The sequence below is a fragment of the Ambystoma mexicanum genome, chromosome 7p (assembly GCF_040938575.1).
Source record: "Ambystoma mexicanum isolate Mex_15411 chromosome 7p, UKY_AmexF1_1, whole genome shotgun sequence".
Classification (NCBI taxonomy): domain Eukaryota; kingdom Metazoa; phylum Chordata; class Amphibia; order Caudata; family Ambystomatidae; genus Ambystoma; species Ambystoma mexicanum.
Genome location: NC_090939.1, coordinates 669,182,178 through 669,202,021, shown reverse-complemented (window position 1 = coordinate 669,202,021; position 19,844 = coordinate 669,182,178). Strand labels below are relative to the sequence as shown.

Here is a 19,844-nt window from a genome sequence, read left to right as displayed (position 1 = left end):
TGGCACCTGGCAGTCAGTTCTCTGTGAACAGAGCATTCCCTAACTGAGAAAGAAAATCCTGAGTCCGGAATCAGCAGGACCATCATAACTCTGGCTGGTTGTCCATATCCCCTTCAAATCAACCTGAACGGCCTACTGCCAACTACCCTGCTCTACAGAGCCCCTGCAAACAGGCTACAGCAGGGGCAACACATTGGGCCCTTTACGTTTCTGCAGCAAGACCTCGGTTTCACTTCCTTGCTAGTCCCAATTTCAGAGTTGCTGTACATGCACTGTGTGTCTATGTTCCAATTCATCTTTGCAGCCCAGTCAATGCTGTTAACAATGGATAACGTGACCTTTAGATAGGGCAAGCTAGAAAAATATGTGAAGACTTGATGTGTGGGTGACAATATGGGCCAAAGGAGGACATAATCTTGTAAATCTTATCCAAGTTCAAAAACAGTGGGTAAAAAGTTCTTAAAAATGTAACGGTACACGCAGAGAGAATAGTGTTCATAGATCTTGCCATTCCCCAGAATCAAAATGGGGGAGAGGGGAAGAGTTCATATGACACTTTAATCATAAGAACCCAAAGTGAACGAGGGTGCTATTACATCACGTCCAAAGACTACTCTGGTGCTCTGAGATACTACACATGTTAAAAAGCAATATTCTAATCATGTTAATCTAACCAAAATCATGTGCTGATCTAAATGGCATTTCGACAGGTTCAGCAATCACCAAATAATTGCAAGATTTATCAATGAATATAATAGTTTCATTTACCCCCTGCACACTTCAGCAACATACCCAGAGTTACACAGTACATCATCTTTCAGTAGCGCCAGTACTTTATATGATGAAGTTTAAACTCAAAATGGCATGGGAGGCTCACAGAAAATGACTCTTTACCACAGAGAATTAACCCAAGAAATGACAGGGCTTTTCATATGGAAGGTAAATGTAATCTCCACATTACTTAGTTGCAACATTACTGCTACTACTCTCCACACTAATATTATTACCTTTCCCTTGCCACACAACGACTGCTCTCCACACTACTACCCTCACCTCCCCACACTACTCCTCCACACTCCTCCCATCAGTCACCCTCCGTTCACTCTCACATTGTAGTCACTCTCATTGACTCACTAGTCTCCTTCCATTAGCCTCACTCGCACACCTTGCACACACACTCATGTACCACTTTCTTTCAGCAACCAATACCTTGCATTCTCCTTCAGCAATCCTTTACGTTGTTCTGCATTGTCCTTCCTATGCTTAATCTTTTGGTACTCCTACCCCTCCCTTGACCTCACCTGAACAACCCACTGTTACCTGTGCTCTTTTTATCCTTCCCTAACGCCCGCTCCACCCTTTCGATTGGTTCCCTTCCTCAGCTGGTTCCCCGGGCCAACTGCTGGCTTACATTTCGCTAGGAGAGGTGTAACAGGTAAGCAAACGCATGAAGGGGGTTTTAAACCCTAACCCCTCCTCATATGCAGGTCCGCCGGCTCTAGACAATGGCTGCACACTACAATTATTATCAATGTCCCAGTTTGTATTAGGGTTTGGTATGCCAGTTTGACATGGAGAATGCTCTGCCGCACTGCTGCGGGTAAGGAAACTATCACACAGAACACTGGTTTGTGGTGCTGACCACTCCATGTTCCAGCTGAAAGTGATGTTAATTCTCCCACATTGGTCCATCACATGTAGAGTTTGGGCCACCGGTCTGCTGTGCAGCTTATTCCACGGTATTGCAGTTCCTCGTAGGATCTCCTTCGGTCTGCTCGTTTTCTTCTCACCCACCAGGCCTTCTGCGACCTATAGTCCTCTTAGACAAATATAAGAGAGACTGGCCAGAAATGTGCAGAAGTGATACAGGGCAAGAAAAGATGGCACTCATTTCATGTGAACAGGTCGAAGCAGATGGGACAGATATTAGGTTACTCCCAACTCCCACACCATGCCTCTGTCGAAAAATCTGTACGACCTCCCAACCCAGACAGACAGACAAAGGGGTCCCCCATCCCCTCTTGCCAAATACAGTTTTGCAAACAAGCAAGCGATACACTAAAAAATGTAGTCTCTGAAAAGCATGGTAATGGGACCTAGGAAGGCAAGCCTTCTAAAAGAATATCAAAAGCAGGACTACGGTGAAACACTAAACTGGTACTACCTGTGTCAACAAAAATATACATAATTGGTCATAAAAATTAAATAAATCAAATTTTTATTTATAGAGGACAGACATGCTAACATGACACTATAGATTAAGCGTCATAGTGCTTTCTGCAAAACGCCACAGGATCCTTAAAAACCCTAATAAGTGAAGTAGGTCCAAATGTACATAGAATTGTTGGAATCCTAGGAACGAACGAGAAAAAAAACACACACACACACACACACACACACACACACACACACACACACACACACACACACGTTGCTGCTGCCTGAGCTAAGTACCCCCTTCATTCTATAATGGTGTAAAGGGTGAATAGATTGTTTCCTTATAATACTTAGGGTTAAATTAATTTAGCATTCTGTTTTACATTTATAGTAAGGAGCATAAGCGTTCAAGGGATTTCCCCGTTTGCAGCATTGTTCGGCATACGGATTATTTCTGTGGAGGAGCTCCCAGACTCCCTCCATTACCGCTGCGGCCCGCGGTTACCCCTTTTTTCCCAGGCAATTAGGGTCAGAGGAGCCGGGGCCAGAGCCGCGAGCGAACGCACTCTCACAAGGACCCCGGCCCCGCCTCCTCAGTCCGTGTTACACGGCACTCATCGAGCGGCCTCCCGCCAGGTCTTTAGGACCCAGCGGGATCACTGCAAAGGGCAGGCTCGCCCCAGCAGGCACTGCGCGCAGCACGGAACGGCTCATTGCAGGAAGGACGTGAGAGACACAACTCGGCATGAGCAGAGCGAGAATAATAAAGCTCTGTGAACACTGAGCATTACTGTGGAGAAAGTTGTGTGGGCATATTAGTGCAGAGAAACTGCGCATATATATAAAAAAACATGTTTTACAAAATATATATAATAATACAAAGTCTATATAAAAGAGTACAGACAACGCAGGGGTCCCACATTCCATACTATCATGGCACAATACTGTGAGCACAGATCCAGATCCACGTCTCCAGAGTGGACATCAGAGGAATGGGTGGAGGAGCCCATACAGGAGGACCAAGATCTCAGCTTGAGCTTTAAAAGGGTCTGAGGGGATTCATTAGCCCAAGCAGTCAATGAGGGGGTTCTCCCTCTTACCCAAAGGATGGACCATCTTGAAGCCATGCTTAACAAGCAAAGAGCCGAGCAGTCCAGGAAGAGGAGGGCGCTCTGCCCTGGTGAGGGGACCTCAGCGAGACACCCCAATCTTGGGGTTGATCAGAAGGGCAGTAAAAAGGCTCGGCAGAGCAGACACTCTGTGGTGCCCCCGAGCCGACCAGAAGGGGTAGGCTTGATACCTCAAGAGCCAGTTGACCAAGTGAGCAGGCTAAAAGAAGCTTTTCTGAAAAGGGCAACAGTGCCATGCTCTCGACCTCCTGCCCCAGGTGTGTACAATACAGGGGATAATGAGGATGCCGGTTACACACTAGATGGCGAGAGCGGACTCACAGGACAAGCACCCAGAGGAGGAACCCCTGGGAGATATGTTAGATCCGGAGGCAGTAAGGCATCCTAGATCAGACTGGGTGCCGTCACCCAAGGTCACCCAGTATAGGACTCTCCCCATCAGAAAACCTCTCGACCGAGATATAAGATCTAAGATGGGAGCAGAATGCCCCAGGCCGGAGTTACCAGGCAAAGTGGCTGACACCCCAGACCTCGACCCTAAGATGGTCACCTTTGTAATGAAATCCTCCAAGGATGTGAGGAAAGGGGTGGACAGCGTGGCAAGGTTGCCAGGATAAGCTGTTGGACCTCTCTGGGCCCCTCGCTAAAATCATAGATTTAGCTGAAAGGGCTATAGACACAGGCACTCCAGTGGACCCCCAGATACTAGCCAACTGGGCACAACACGCTGTCTGTTTACTGGGGAATGCGAACTGTGCACTCATCAGAAAGGGGGTGCGGATTCCTGCTAAAGATAGACAGTAAGCTAAGCGACCGCTCTTCTTATGAAGCTGGCGAGGGAGCGAAGGGCATGCTATTCGGAGACGCCTTCGCTAAAGAGATGAACCAGTTTGTGGGAACATATTCTGCCCTGGAGAAGGCTCAAAGCTCCATCAGGGTTTTTTCCCCGGATGTGTTTTTTCAGGGACGGACGCCAGAGGGGTCGAGCGTCCGGTCGCTTCACCTCTAAAAGAAGATGTCAGAGCCAAAGGTTGCAGTACTGGGAATCGTGACAACAGGACAACTTCTTCCCAGCGAGGAGCCGTTTCCCAAGAAATAGAAGAGGGAGAGGAGACTTCAGGCAGTAGGGCGCACCGAGCGGTGAATACTATGGCGAGTCCCTGCAGAGTAGGGGGCAGGACAGCCAAGTTTTTGCAAGCTTGGCGCGAATTATCCAGCGATGCATGGGTACTGCAGGCAGTGTCAGGTATGCGCCTAGATTTCATAGGTACCCACTCACAAGCGCGACCGCCAACACCAATGTCCCAAGTCTCAGAGCGAAAGAGCACAGCTCTTCAGTGAGTTACGAGTCTTCGCTGTCAAATTTGCTATAGAAAAAGAGGTACAGGAGGAGCCAGGCTTTATCACCAACATGTTTCTAGTCCACATAGGAGAGAAGGTCGGGCCCGTAATAAATTTGAAGAGCCTAAACGAATGGGTAGTGCACAGGCCCTTCAAGATGGAGGGGATTCATCTCCTTCGAGACCTTCACAGGACGGCAGACTGGCTACTCAGGTTGGATCTCAAGGACGCCTACCTAACAATACCTATTGCAGAACAGCATCGAAGTTATCTTCGGTTCTGGTGGTGGGCCAAGGTATGGAGGTTCACCCGTCTCCCATTCGGACCAGCATCCGCCCGTGGGCCTTCACCAAGCTCATGCACCCCGTGGCAGCAGCCATTCGCCACAGAGGCATAAGGATTATAATATACCTAGATGACATACTGATTCTGGGCCAGAGCGCGGCTCAGCTGCAGGACCAAACAGATTGGGTATGCACCCGAGTGACGTCCCTCGGCTTTGTCATCAATTCCGAGAAGTCAGATCTCAACCCCGCCCAGAGAATAGAATTTCTAGGCTTTGTGATAGACACCAAGAGAGCAGTACTGGGATTACCAGCGCAGAAAGTGCGAGCAATCCGGAAAGAACTGAGGTCAGCGATAGCGAAGAAGGTTATTTCGCTTCGCAATCTGGCTCGCAGAGTGGGCCTCCTAGCAGCCTCGATTCAGGCAATCCTTACAGGCCCTTTACACTACAGGGCCCTTCAAAGGCTATAAAATAAGACCTCAGAAGGGGGCTCGGCTGTCATTAGCTAGTGTCCCTAGACCAGGAAGCTGTGGCAGAACTACATTGGTGGTTGCAGAACATGGAAGCCTGGAACGGCAGAGCGATTTTCGGAGATACCCCAGATTTACTAATAGAATCAGACGCCAGCAGAGCAGGCTGGGGAGCTCTCTGCGGGAACCTCCAGATGGTGGGGGAAATGGTCAGAGGAGGAACTCAAGCTCCACATAAACTGTCTGGAGCTTTTGGCAGGTTCCTTTGCAGTAAGGGCATTTACCAGAGACCGCGCCAACTGCTGTGTCCTTCTCAAGAAGGACATTTCAGCAGTCCGGTATATAAAAAAGCTGGGCGTAACCTCCTCCAGGAAGCTGGCGGAGTTAGCGAAAGATTTCTGGCATCTTTGCTTGCACCAGCAGATATCAGTCTCTGCGGAATACTTTCCAGGAGCTCAGAACATTGTAGCAGACTGGAATTCACAATATCTGGTAGACTCCAGCGATTGGAGGATACTCCTGGCCATCTTCAACAGTCTCCAGCATCTATGGGGCCCGTTAGGCCTAGACCTGTTTGCCACCAGGATCAACTCCCAGCTGCCCAAGTTCTACAGCTGGAGGACAGACCCGGAAGCAGCAGGGACAGACGCTTTCCTCCAACAGTGGTCGGGAGGAGTCCATTAGGCATTTCCTCCATTTATCATGCTGACGAGAGTGTTAGCGAAAGTGAGGAGAGAACAGGAGGAGCTTGTGCTCGTAGTGCCAATGTGGAAGTCACAGCCGTGGTTTCCAGTAGTGATGGAACTTTCTACTGATTTTCTGAGAATGATTCCTCACACAGCGGACCTCCTGCAGAGCCCCGACGGGCAGTTTCACCGACTCATAGCGGAGGGAACTGACGTTGTTGGTATGCAGGGTTTCATGCGACGTTGGGAGTTGCCAGGCATTTCACAGCTCGCTACAGACTGTATTAGGAGCTCATGGGCGCCTTCCACCATTAGGAGCTATGGTGCCGCTTTGGATCGACGGTCGTCGTACTGTGCAACCATCGGTGCTAATCCCATTTCAGCCCCTTTAGTGCACATGCTCAATTTTTTAGCACAGAGGTTCAATGAGGGCTGTGCCTACAGAACTTTGGGAGTTTACAGATCAGCAATCTCATCAGGCCATGACAAAGTGGAAGGGCACCCGATAGGAGAGCGCCCCGCCGTAATTCGGCTTCTGAAAGGAGTGAAGATAAAGAAGCCACCAGAACCCAAGTACTCAGTCTTATGGGATGTACGCTTAGTTTTTCAGTTATTTGTGTCCTGGCCAGACAATAGAGATCTTTCGCACTCCCAATTATCGTGTAAGCTAGCCATGCTCTTATGTCTTATAGCGTGTAGAAGAGTTTCAGATGTGAAAGCCCTAGAGATAGACAGGAAGATTTTCTACCCAGATGGAGTAGCCTTCACTGTTGCGAATAGGACAAAGTCTGACTCTCCCATTATTTCGTATCCCTATATTCCAGATAACGTTAAGCTATGTGTGGCACAGTGCATCAAAGATTATGAGGCAGCTACAGCACCCTTGAGGCCTAGAGGAGTGACAGTTACTAATTGCACGTAGAAAGCCTTTCCACGCAGTAGCTACAGCCACCATAGCGATATGGGTTAGAGAAGTTATGTATTGGGCTGGAGTAGATATGTCACAGTTTGCCGCGCCTTCAGCGTGGGGCGCGATGGCATCCAGTGCATTTTCAGCAGGCTTGTCTTTGCAGGACATTATGAAATCAGCCGACTGGTCTAATGAACGTACTTTTGAGACGAACAAGTTACTCTCTTACCTGCTAACGTTCTTTCGATGGGATGGCCCAACGACGTATTCCATATCTGACAGTAATCACCACAGCTGTGCTGCTTCGGAAAATCTTTCAGCGAATACGTCCTGTGTCGATGACGTCGATACACCGCCCTCGAGGACCTCCACCGACGGCCGACGTCACTGGATGTTATAAGTAGGACGCACAACGCCCGTAGCCTCAGTTGTAGTTTTTTCCCCCAGAACGTGTGGCGCCAGTCTTCTGCCAGTCTGACCATACAAAGCCTTGCGGAAACGTAAGCTGCAATCGCATAAGAAATTCTGTAGCGGGGAAGGAAGGGAGGGAGCGATATGGAATACGTCATCGGACCATCCCATCGAAAGAAAGTTACCAGGTAAGAGAGTAACTTGTTCTGCGAGGGGATTGGGTCCTCCGACGTATTCCATATCTATGACAGACTCCCAAAGCAGTACCAATGCAAGGAGGTGGGAAAAGAATTTAGAAAAAGAAATTTAGAATGCCCAATCAAATTAAGGAGCAAAAGGATCGCCTTGCCAAAGGCCAGATCCTGCCCATGGATGGAATCGAGGGAGTAGTGACGTACAAAAGTATGGACTGAAGCCCAGGTGGCTGCATCACAGATGTTACGAATAGGAACACCCCTCTCTAGGGCAGTAGAGGCAGTCATACCCCTGGTAGAATGGGCCCGCAAGCCGACCGGTGGGTCCTTAACCACCAAGCGGTAACACTCAGAAATAGCCAGAATAATCCAGCGAGACAGTCTGCTTAGTCACAGCTTGTCCCAAACGCTTTCCAGCGTAACCAATGAAGAGTTGATCATCCACTCTGACCCGGGACATGCGTGAAATCTAAAAGCTTAAAGCTCTCCTAGGATAGAGCCTATGGAGCCTCTCCTCTTCCTTACCAGGATGTGGAGGATGAAATGCCGGAAGAACAACCTTCTGGCCTAAATGAAATTCCGACACCACCTTCGGAAGAAATGAAGGACGAACTCTAAGGACAACTCTGTCCTTCTGAAATACAGTGAAGGGTGGCTTAATTGAAAGTGCCTGTAGCTCACTCACTCTGCGAGTGGAAGTGACAGCAACCAAAAATACAGTTTTAAGAGTTAACAGTCTCAAAGGGCATGAATGCAAAGGCTCAAACGGAGCACCCCTCAGAAACTTGAGGACAAGGTTCAAATCCCAACCAGGCACCTGAAAAGGTGACGGAGGGAACACATTAGTCAGCCCTTTTAGAAACTGAGAAATTAAAGGAATTTTAAAATAAGAACACTCTTCAGACGAGCGCTTAAATATAGACAGCGCCACCAGGTAACCTTTAACCGTACCCACTTGCAAGCCCCTTTGGGCTAAAGAAAGCAAAAAAGACAGAACCACAGTAATGTCGCATGCAAAAGGATCCACATTCTTAACCCTGCACCAGTCGCAGAACTTTCGCCAATGGCAACGGTACAGGGACTTAGTTGCAGGCCTTCTGGCCGAAACCAACACCTCCATCACGTCTTCAGAGAGGTCCCAATCCTTATACCTCAACCTTTCAGAAACCAAGCGTGAAGGTTGAGGGATCCGACCTCTGGATGGAGAACCTGACCCCCCCCACCCTGCCTTGAGAGCAGGTCGTCTCGGTAGGGAAGACGACATGCAGGGCAGATGGACAAATCGAGAAGGTCCGGGTACCACGTCCTCCGGGCCCACACCGGAGCAATGAGGATCATTCGGTAACCGAACATTCGCAACCTCCGCAGCACTTGTGGGATGAGGGGGACTGGAGGAAACGTGTACAGCAGTGGGAATGACCACTCCACCACGAACGCGTCCCCTAAGGCTCCTTTTGGAGGAAATTCCCGTGAGCAGAACCTTTCGCACTTCCGGTTGACACTGGAGGCGAAGAGATCCACTGGAGGGGTCCCCAAAGGGCGAAGATCTCCAGGAGAATCTCCTGAGCCAACTCCCACTCGTGAGAGATCCTGCTCTGCCTGCTCAGAGTGTCCGCCGTCTCATTTTCGTCTCTGGCAGATGAACTGCCGAGATCGAAACTTCCTGCTGGATTGCCCAGAACCAGAGCTGCATCGCCTCCCTGCACAGAGGAAGTGACCCTACCCCCCCCACCCCCATCTTTTTGTTGAGGTAGTGTATGGCCACTGTGTTGTCCGTCAGGATCAGGACATTCTTTCCTCGCACAGTCGGCAGAAAAGCCTTCAGGGCAAGCCTGACGGCCCTCAGCTCCAACAGATTGATATGGAGTCTGGACTCCGACAGAGACCAACGACCGCTGACTGTCAACTCAATGGCATAAGCTCCCCATCCCGTGAGGGATGCGTCCGTCACGATCGTCACCTCCGGCCAGGGTAGCCAAAAAGGAGACCCCTTCATCAGATTGCCTTTGACGGCCCACCACAGAAGGTCCTGGGCGACCGAGGACGGCACCTGAACCGGGTCCGACATCCTGCCGGAGGACTGAGACCAATGGAGCTTGAGTGCCCATTCAAAGATCTCATCCGCAACCAGGCCTCTGGCACCAGAAGAATGAAGGATGGCATGAGGTCGAGCAATCTCAAGAACTCGAACGCTGGGAGACTCTGGACGAGCTGAAACTTGTGCACCATTTGCTGAATGATGAGCCCTCACCTGGGGAGAAAAACACAGCCCCAGGAATGTGTCAAGCACTCCTCCAATGTACTGGAGCCTCTGAGTTGGCGTCAAATGGGACTGCTTTAAGTTGAGGGAGAAGCCCAGCTTGTGGAGGGAGTGGGAGGTGACGGACAGATGATCCAGGACTTGCTTGGGAGAGCGCGCCCTGATCAACCAATCGTCCAGGTAGGGGTAGACGTGAATCCCCCCTTTCCTGAAATGCGCTGCCACCACTACCATGAGCTTGGTGAAGACCCTCGGGGCGGAGGCCAATCCGAACGGCAGGACCCAAAACTGAAAGTGCGAGTTGCCAACCGCGAACCTCAGGTACTTCTTGTGCTTGGGATGGATCGGCACATGAAAATAAGCGTCCTGGAGGTCGAGAGACACCAACCAGTCCTGAAGTTGAAGGGCCTGGAGGACTTGAGAGAGAGTAACCATCTTGAACGTGTTCTTCCTGAGGAGTTTGTTCAAATCGCGCAAGTCCATGATGGGTCTCAATCCCCGGTCTTTCTTGAAAATCAAAAAATAAGGGGAATACCATCCCTTGTTCCTCTCCGCTACAGGCACCAGTTCTATGGCGCCTTTCTCCAGCAGGGATTGAATTTCCTGCGCAAGGAGCGGATCCAGACTCTTCAAAGAGAGATTCCCCGGTGGATTGTCGTGAGGCCTCTGCCGGAAAGGAAGACAGTAGCAGTGGGCTATGATCTCCAGAACCCACACATCTGAAGTAATGGCACGCCACTCCACAAGATGCTGCGCCAGCCTGCCCCCAACCACCGAACCATGGGACATGGCCTCATGACTGAGCTGAAGCGGCTGCAGCGTTGCCCGAGGGCAAAGAGGCAACTGCCCAAGCGGCCTTGGCACCTTGAGTACCATGTTTTCCACCTCTGGCACTCCTACGGTGGCCCCTTTGACTGGCAGCTCCTCTCGCTTTACCAAAGGATGAGTAATAACGAAAGGAACCTCCCCTCCATTGCTGTCCCCTAGGACGAAAAGACGGAGGTTGTCGAACTGCAGCACCCAACGACTTTGCTGCAGCTTTGGAGGTCTGCAACCTCTCAAGGCTCTCGTCAGCCTGGCTGCCAAAAAGATGCTAACCGTCAAAGGGCATGTTGAGGAGCCGGGACTGTACATCAGGCGCGAACCCCGACTTCCGCAACCACACAAACCTGCCATGGACCGGCTGACGCAATCTGCCATGTCCAAACTCGACTGACCGGCCTCACATGGCATCCTTGCTATCCTGGACCATAGCAAGGAAACCATCCCGTTCGTGCCCTTCGGGAATATGTTCAGCCGCTAAGGAAACAGTTCCACAGAGTGTGCGTGAAACGAGACAAGGCACATACAGAGTTGGCCGCCTGAAGCGCCATACCCTCTGAAGAAAACACTTTCTTCGCCCAACCATCAAAACACTTGTTGTCCCCATCAGGTGGGATAGTAGGATACGACGCCTGCTTTGCTGGGGCGGTAGCCGCCTGCACCACCAAATTCTCCGGAGTGTGATGCTTGGTCAAGTAGCAGGGGTCGCTACTGGCTGGGTTGTATTTTCGCTGCAAAGACTTGCCCACTGCCGGGAGACTCTCCAGAGCAGTCCAAGCCGCCACCACCCTCCTCTGTAGAGCCATATGGAACGAACGGCAGTACCGGGTCAGTTGGTGGACCTTGGTCGAGGATATCCGTAAGGTCATCCTGAAGAAAATCCCCTGTGCGAGCAGACCACCCCAAGTACTCGGTAACCCTAGACATAAGGTGCCGGTAGAGGAGTCCGCATGAGTGCCAGGCTCAGGTCTACAAAACAAACTCAACCTCCGGAGAGGTGTCCAGACCACTGGCGTCGTGCAGCGACTGACGCAGGTCCTCAATTTGGCTATGGCCCGAGAGAATCTCATCTGGCACCGTATCAGGAACCATGCCATCATCAGAGACCTCATCCACCTCTGAAATGTACTCAAGATGGCGGTAAGAGGGCACAGAATGGGGAACAAAGCCATGCTTGACCTTGGCCAGAGCCTTTCTAGGGGGTTCCACCGTGCCCCGGAGCCCCCGTCGAAACAGCCTCGAAAGGAGTCGAGTGAATTGGCGTCGACGCCGAACGCGGCGCCGACAGCATCGTCACAGGCCTCGAGGTCGGAGCCCTGAGCGTGTCCCTCGACAGCCTGGGCGCCGATGGCGTTGACGACTTCTTCGGAGGCGGAGCCTCGAAAGAGTCCGTGAACGACCTCGGCGTCGACGTCTTCCTCAAAGACATCACAGGTGCACACGGTCTCGAGCGCATCGAGGACCGGGACCTGGAACGGGCATGATGAGAACGATTCCCCTTGTCCGAGCGGGACCTTTCCCGCGAATCGTGCCGACCACCCGAGCCCAAAGGCGTACGAGCGGTGTCTCTCGACCGATCACGACCGACCCCACTTGGAGGCACAGACTGACCAGTGCCCTGCGATTGAAGAATCGCTAGCATTTTCTTACCGAAGGAAGCCCATTCCTCCGGTGTCACATGCTTGGTGGGATAAGCGACCCGCCGACGGCGGAGTCCTCGGATGAGGACGGGGAAGGCGACCGATGACGGCGCTTCCGGGAGTGCCTCGCAGAGGCGTGGCGGGACCTACTCTGGGACCGAGACCCACTGGACTTCCGACGACGATGCGGAGAGTCGCCCCTCGAAAGCCCCACAGACCTCGACTTCCGTGGCTTGGACACCTTACCTACCGACAGTTTCTTCTTGTGCTCCCGCAAGGCTTTGGACGTAAGCGGCTGGCAGTCGACACAATCATCTGTGTCATGGGCCTCCCCGAGGCACCAGAGGCAAGCGTTGTGCGAGTCCGTCACCGACATCTTGGACCCACAGTCCCCGCACTTCTTAAAGCCCGACGCGGGGTGGAAGACGAGGTAGACATCATGAAGGATAACTTCACAAACGAACAGGTTCAAAGAACCGATAAAGAACAGAAACTCCAAAGAGTCGAGGCACGCCGAGATCTCCGAAGCGAACACGTTCGCGGAAAAAACAGAACTGAGGCTACGGACATTGTGCGTCTTACTTATAACATCCAGTGACATCGGCCGTCGGAGGAGGTCCTCGAGGGCGACGTCATCGACGCAGAAATATTTTCCGAAGCAGCACAGCTGTGGTGATTACTGTCATCGGAGGACCCAATCCCCTCGAATTTCTATTTTAAGCCCATCTCGCAAATAGCTAATAGAGTGATTAAAGACTTTGAGCAAGCATAATGCTCGCCTCCGTCTTGCCATAGAATGAAGACTGTCCAGGCTTACAGCTCAGGCAGTCTTGATTCTATTAAAGACAAGGGGGTGAGCATTATATCCCACCCTCGTGGGTCATGACATGCATGAACTGTACTATGATTGTGTTGAGTAAAGACCTGCCCTTATGATCACGTCTCCCATTACTTTCAGGGGAAGACCAGAAGCAGACAGGAGTGCAAATTGTAAAATGGTTCATGGAAATCGTGGGTCAGACGTCAGCGACATGATCTCTACGCTTGAGGATCAGTGAGATGGAGCTTTTGCAGTTTCGCTTATGTTGGTTTAAGTTGACTGTTGGAGTTCATTTACTTGTTGGTCACCAGCCAAAGAAAGGATTTTGGAAGCAGCTAGGCTCCCTCTTATTGACACGGGTCAGCCCTGATTGGACAAGGGGTTTGATATAGGACTAAATGGACACAAATGATTGTGGGCATGGGTAGTTCAGACGTATTTTTTCTGTCATTTTTCAAACTCTGCTACCCCTATGTTTGTGGTAAGCCTCCAGAGAGGCTGGAAGGAACAAAAAAGTGTTACCAAGTTTTTAAAAAATGTGTTTTGAGTTGAAGGGAGCAGTAATTAAAGAAGTTAAGCAGAATGCTTGCCTCCTTGTCTTTAATAAAATCGAGACTGCCTGACCTGTAAGCCTGGACAATCTTCATTAGCATCCCTGGCCATCAAAGAAGCTGTAGGATATCCTTCTTCCACATTGTATTATCCGTTGGGAAAGCAAGAGCAGCAACAAAGTTGCAGTCTACATTTAATGGAACAAGTACGGTTGGGCTGGGCTGAGGCCAGGGGGTATCCATGTGTCCTTTGCGGTGTCAGCTGACACACAGGGTTTATTTTTTCAATCAAAATCAGAGAAGTCTGGTTGCTGCTGCTGTCTCTAGATACCAGGCCAAAAAGCTCTGGAAACTGCATTGCAGATTCTTGAAATATGTGAATCATAATGCTACTGGGATACTTAAGAGAATATAGAAATCAATCTTTTTGATATCAATCTGGAAATTAAGAATTGGGTCGTGTTGAGGAGCATGTTGACTGCCTTTAAGCCCGTTATTCGTTTGTCACCTGCAAAACGAAATGTGATTAGTTTTATGCTTTAAGCCACTAAAACTGACTTTGGCAACATTTGATATTTAAAAATGCTGCATTATATATTTGGGATACTTTTTTCGAGAAAGGTGCATGTTAGGGAGAATTCTCTGTTTAGGCTGAATTTCCTAACCCAGTGAGTCCCCCAGCAGCTTTGCTGGATTTTTGGGGTTTATTTCTTTTCTCCTGCCAAGAGTGAGACTCTTTTACCCTCCCTCTTGGACATGATTTGAGTGAGTTTCTTTGGATCTAGAAGTGCTTAATGGGCTATGGGGTCTTTTACTCCATAGGGTTTCATGTGTTTTTGTGATATGTGTTACACAGCACCCTCAGTGCAGTAACACAGGGGTGTCATAGTGACCCCCCCCCAGTATAGACTCCATACCCTGGGACTGACTACTGTCTCCCAGGGCATGTAAAGTCACCATTGACTTTACTAGTCTTAAATTCTGAGCAGAACCAGTACCAACCATCATATTGTGGACGTACGTACTGGCTGGGGCAATTCGATTGCCCCAGGTCTGTTAGTCGAGGGAACACATCTCCGTCTCCCCAGATCGAGTTTTGGCTGGTGGCAGTGGATACTACTTTTTATATTCAACCGCGAATATTTTCCTATGGGATTTCCCATTGTTTTAGGCTACTATCTTTATTTAATTATTTACGGTAGCCTCGAACATACCGCCGGTTTATTTAATTAATATTAATTCTCCGGTTGGTATTTTTTGCCAAAACTTGATTCTAAAATGGCGTTTGTGTTCTCTTCTCTGACTCCAACCCAAGTCGAGCCCTTTGTTCCACTTTTTGGTGGGCTTCTCCACAGAAGCCCTCCAAAGTGGTGCCACTATGTCTGGGGTACTTAAGCGGGGTGGAGGGGAATTTAGGCACCCTGGAATGAGTTGCCTAGGCAACTCAAGTCGCACTCCGTCCTGATTGGCCCAAGCATGTTTGAGTGACAGCTAGGCTGAGTGAGTGGGGGTTTGCTGCATAAAAGCAGGGCTTTGGGGACTGGAACTTCAGAAGTTGCCACAGGACCTAAGAATCCGACGAGGGAGAAGCTGAGCCGACCTGCCACGACACCACTACCGGTGGAGCCCTGCTGGACCGTCTCACCACTTTTTCCCAACGACAGAGGAGATCTCCCGCCGGAGAGTCTTCTTCCTTTAACTGGTGGGGATAACCAGTTTCACAGTTTTTTCGCTTTCCCGACGTACCTCGTGGCCGCCTTGCCCGTGCCAAGCACCCCGGCAACCGGGATACCACGTTTTACCACGACCGCGAGAAAAAGGTACCACCTTTAACCGGAAAACTCTGTGGCTGGTTTCTGCCCTTGTAGTGCAACGACCTTCATCTTTCCTCCAAGTCGAGATCTTCTCTTCCCCTGGACGACGATGCAACTTGCACCCACTACCAGGAACAACTGCCACCGCTGGAGGATCCTTCCCACTTAAGGTACCGTGTCCCGCCTGGCTTCCCTTGCTACCGACTGTACGGGGTAGATTTAGCCCTCGGCTTTCGAACCTGGGTTAGCCTGGGACACCTTGGCTAAACTTTCCTAATCCTCTCTAAACGCTTTTCTGAACCCTCTGCAAGACTTTCCAAGCCTAGTGTAACTGTGATCTTGGGCGCATTTGTGCTCTGCTCTCTCGAAGAGTGGGCCCAGCCTTTGGACTTTGGCTCACCAGTGACTTTTTGCTCTCTGCCTTGCCAACAGTGTTCTGGAATCGTAGCGTGGTGTACCTTTTCATATTCTGTCTTTTTCTCCTCCTTTTTCACAAACTTATTAGAGTGCAATCTAGTTAAGCGCTCACCTCTGTATGAAAATAGGTGGTGTTTTACTGTGATTTTCTAATAGGGAAAAAGGGGTGTATATATCATAATAGTAATTGTGTTTAGAATATTTTACAATAAGAGTGCTGGAGTGTTTCAACTGTGTGTTTTTAAATAAATAATTATATACTTTTATACCAAAGCTCTGGTCAGTGTTTGCTTGTATTATTGTATCTGAGTGCCTATTGAGTATACTTTGCATACTGCCTAACTCTTCTTGAGGGAAGTCTGACTGCTCAGCCACAGCTACCAGGTAAATCTGGGTGGTACAGACTGCTACCAAGTGGGTTTACTGCCAACACCTGTAGGCTTAAATCTTTTGCAGTGGACCCTAAGGGAACTGCACAGGTTTCTGCCTAACAGTGCACCAACAGAAACTTGAAGATTGATGCCTTTGCGGTTTGAAAATGTGAAAGCATCAACCACAGATTTGCATTGTGCTTGGGGATGAGCCGACTACATTTGGCAAACAAACAATGATGCAAGCTTTTAGACACAGACCACACTGAATTTACAGAATATAGCGCCCACCTTCTCGATCAAGCTGGGATATCATGGATTATTGGATCCTTTAATCCTGGAGACTGTATTTAGGTCCCAGAAGCGAGGGGGATTGAATAGCTAGATACCATTTCTTTGGAAACATTTATAAGCGTCTTTGAAAAATCACAATGATGCGTTCCATTTCAACTGAACTGCAGTGCGATTGAGATGCGATTCCAAAAGCAGCACAAAAAAAAACACTACATACATTGCAAGTGCAATCAAAAGCAACCTATACTGAATTGCAGAAAAATGTTCAATTGACAAACATGTGCTGTGGGATACTGTAGAGATACAAACGCCTTAAAGACAATTGTGGTTAACGTTAGATACAGGACTTCATAATTCTGCCGTTTGTAAGGAAAAAGGCCCAGCACATTGTTTTAGAATACCCAGCACGAAGTATTTGTATTGATTTAAATTTTATATAGCGCTTTAAGCCAAAGCGCTTTACATTAAACAGGAATATATAAGAAGCTATATAATACAAATCATGAGTCAAATAACCAAGAACAATATGCAGAACAATTTGCCAAGATCATTAGAATAAAACCCGAGTAGGGTAAAGCAGGTGAGGAAGTAGTAGAGAGCCGACAGGAGGGAGATTGAAGAAGGTGGGATTTTAAGGAGGAGCGGAAAGATGAATATGAGGAGATGGAGCGTATAGCGAGAGAATTCCAGTGGAGTGGGGGAGCTGGAAGAGCGGAAGCGGGAAGGGGTGCAAGGTGCAGGTGGGACAGTGAGTAGGAAGTGATCAGCAGAACGGAGGGGGAGAGAGGGAGAGTAGAATGAGAGGAGGGAGGAAAGGTAGGGAGGGAGGGGCAAGGTCATGAAGGTATTTGAAGACGAGGCAGTTGAATTTGAGTTGGGAGTGAAGGGAGAGCCAGCCAAATGAGGAGCGTGAAGAGGAGATGTAGTCATGAGGAGAGAGGGAGTACGGATTGCAGAATGGTAGAGGGATTTAAGGGGGGCTAGATGTGAGGCAGGGAGGCCAAAGAGGAGAGCTGAACAGTAGAAGAGACGAGAAAAGATTAGGTAAGATATTAAGAGTTTGGTGGCGTGAAAGGTGACAGAAGATTGAATTTTACGAACATTGTAGAGATGGAAGCGACAAGCACGGGAGGTAAGAGATATGGCGAGTAAAGGAGAGGTTTGAGTCAAAGTGGAGGCCGAGATTGCTGGTAGAGGCAGAGATGGGGAGTTGTGAAGGGGGAATGAGGATGGAAGGGGGGGGGGCAGGGGGGGGAGGAAGTGTGTTGGCAGGAAGGAATACAACTTCGGTTTTGTCAGTATTTAGGGTGAGAAAGTGGGAGGACATCCAGGATTTGATAGAAGTGAGACAGGAAGAGAGTTTCAAAATGATTGGTTTACTTTTTGAAAGTGTATTTTGCTTAGCCGGACAAAAAGCAAAGAAAAAAAGGACACCAAATGTCAGTTTATGACCAATTCCTGTTGAAACATACTGCAGTATCTGGGAAACTCAGGTAAGCAGCCAGTTCACAGGAACCAGACAGGAAAGGTGCTTTATTACTTAGACCTCAAGGTAGAAGGTTATAGGGGTAGGGCTAGGCATCCTTCTAGTACTGGTTCCCATCTCCACGCCCCCACCAACAGTAATCCGTGGAATCCCTAGCACTCGCCATTCTTACATTTCATCAGGGGTTCTTTAGATAGCAGACACTTGCATAATAAGGGAGGCATTCAAACAGCATACACACATGCCAGACACCACACACCTCCCTTCATAAAGAAACAGAAGAACAACCCATAGCACACAGTACACGCAACCACTCGGGACCAAATACTGGAACCAGTCATACAACAGAGGTCACTAGTCACTTACAGATAAGGAAAGTATTAATCCTCCCGGCCTTGGATGCCACCCCATGGCCTCAGACCTGCCATGCCCAAGCACAATTTGCTCCGAACCGAGCAACAACCTCCCCATGCAGAAGCAGTAAACATACCCACACACACGCAACCCTCAAAGAAAACTAAACCTCCTTCCGCTAGAAACTGCCACATCTGAGAAGGACCTAACTCCACAAACCAGAGCAACTAACAACACAAACCGTGACCTGTCCTGTCCCTACCCCACAAATGCATCCTGGGGATAGAACACAACCAAACCCTCACAACCCAAACACGCAGAAGCCAAAAGACCAACACAACCATACCCACTTCTCGCTAACAACACATAAAAGAAGGAAGAAAGAAAAGTCACTCACATGACAAAGGACACATTAAAAACAAATGTACTGCAAAGAAACAGCATGTCAAGACGCTACACAGTACATGGTTAACAAGTCCATGATACCGTGGAAACAACTAATCGCCCAGACACAGAGTAGTCAATCCAATGCGTAGGTCACTTTCCAATAAGTTAATATTTGAATACATCACATATACGGCCTGCACATGCACCAATATCTACTCCCTGACATTAGCTCCCCAACAATAACAACAAAAACTACCTGCACAACGGTGCACTAATGCTTCCACCCTGACATTAGATCCTCAACTAAGCACCTACCGACAGCCGGAGCATAAACTCCAAAACTGTGCACCCGGGAACACCTCAACCATGGCCAGTGGTTTGCTAGGCCACCAACTAGACAGGAGTTTACAACACTCACTACGGCTATACTCATGACCCTACTCATAACTGGCATCACTAAGCCCTCCAGAAAACTATGATGCACCTACACATAACTGGTGCACAACTACCTCCTCAACTAGGGTGCTAAGCAGCTGCACACATACTACAACATCACCACCACAAGTACTACACGGGTGCACACAAATGCCACAATAATGCACCACAACATTACCACTGATGTACCACTACAACACTTCAACACAACTACACACATCTGCTCTCCATGAGCGATGACCCCAACGTACATCCATGCAAACATCCACAGCATGCAACCTACATGAAACAATACTCCACTCTGCCAAGTACATCATACTCACAACTCTACTGTGTTATAGATGGAAACACGCCTGCGTCATGTAAAAATAGTTTATGCACTACATAACATACAACAGGAACATTTTGAAAAGTACTGAATATTAAAACCTTTCATCCACATGGTATAAAATATACCCCAAACCCATCTAATGCATGTAAATGGCATAAAAACATACATGTGAACTACAAAACACATTTGTGAAAGTGCACGTAGCTAGAACCCGTGACATGAAAATCATTATGCAAAACAATTAAAATCGTTAACTACTGCATAGAACATATGATTT

At 49.0% G+C, this 19,844-nt stretch overlaps 1 protein-coding gene across 8 annotated transcripts in view; it reads right to left on the bottom strand.

Annotated features, from left to right (window-relative positions):
- Positions 1-19,844, bottom strand: part of NAXD (NAD(P)HX dehydratase) — a 454,387-nt gene that overhangs the window by 245,272 nt on the left and 189,271 nt on the right. The window contains exon 1 of one of the 8 annotated variants that reach the window (XM_069636750.1): positions 2,541-2,655. The exons of the other annotated variants lie outside the window; for them this stretch is intronic. Within the exon in view, the coding sequence (XP_069492851.1) occupies positions 2,541-2,640 (100 nt within the window). The 5' untranslated portion in view covers positions 2,641-2,655. Of the gene's footprint in view, positions 1-2,540; positions 2,656-19,844 lie in introns of those variants that run through there. 8 annotated transcript variants of the gene reach the window in all.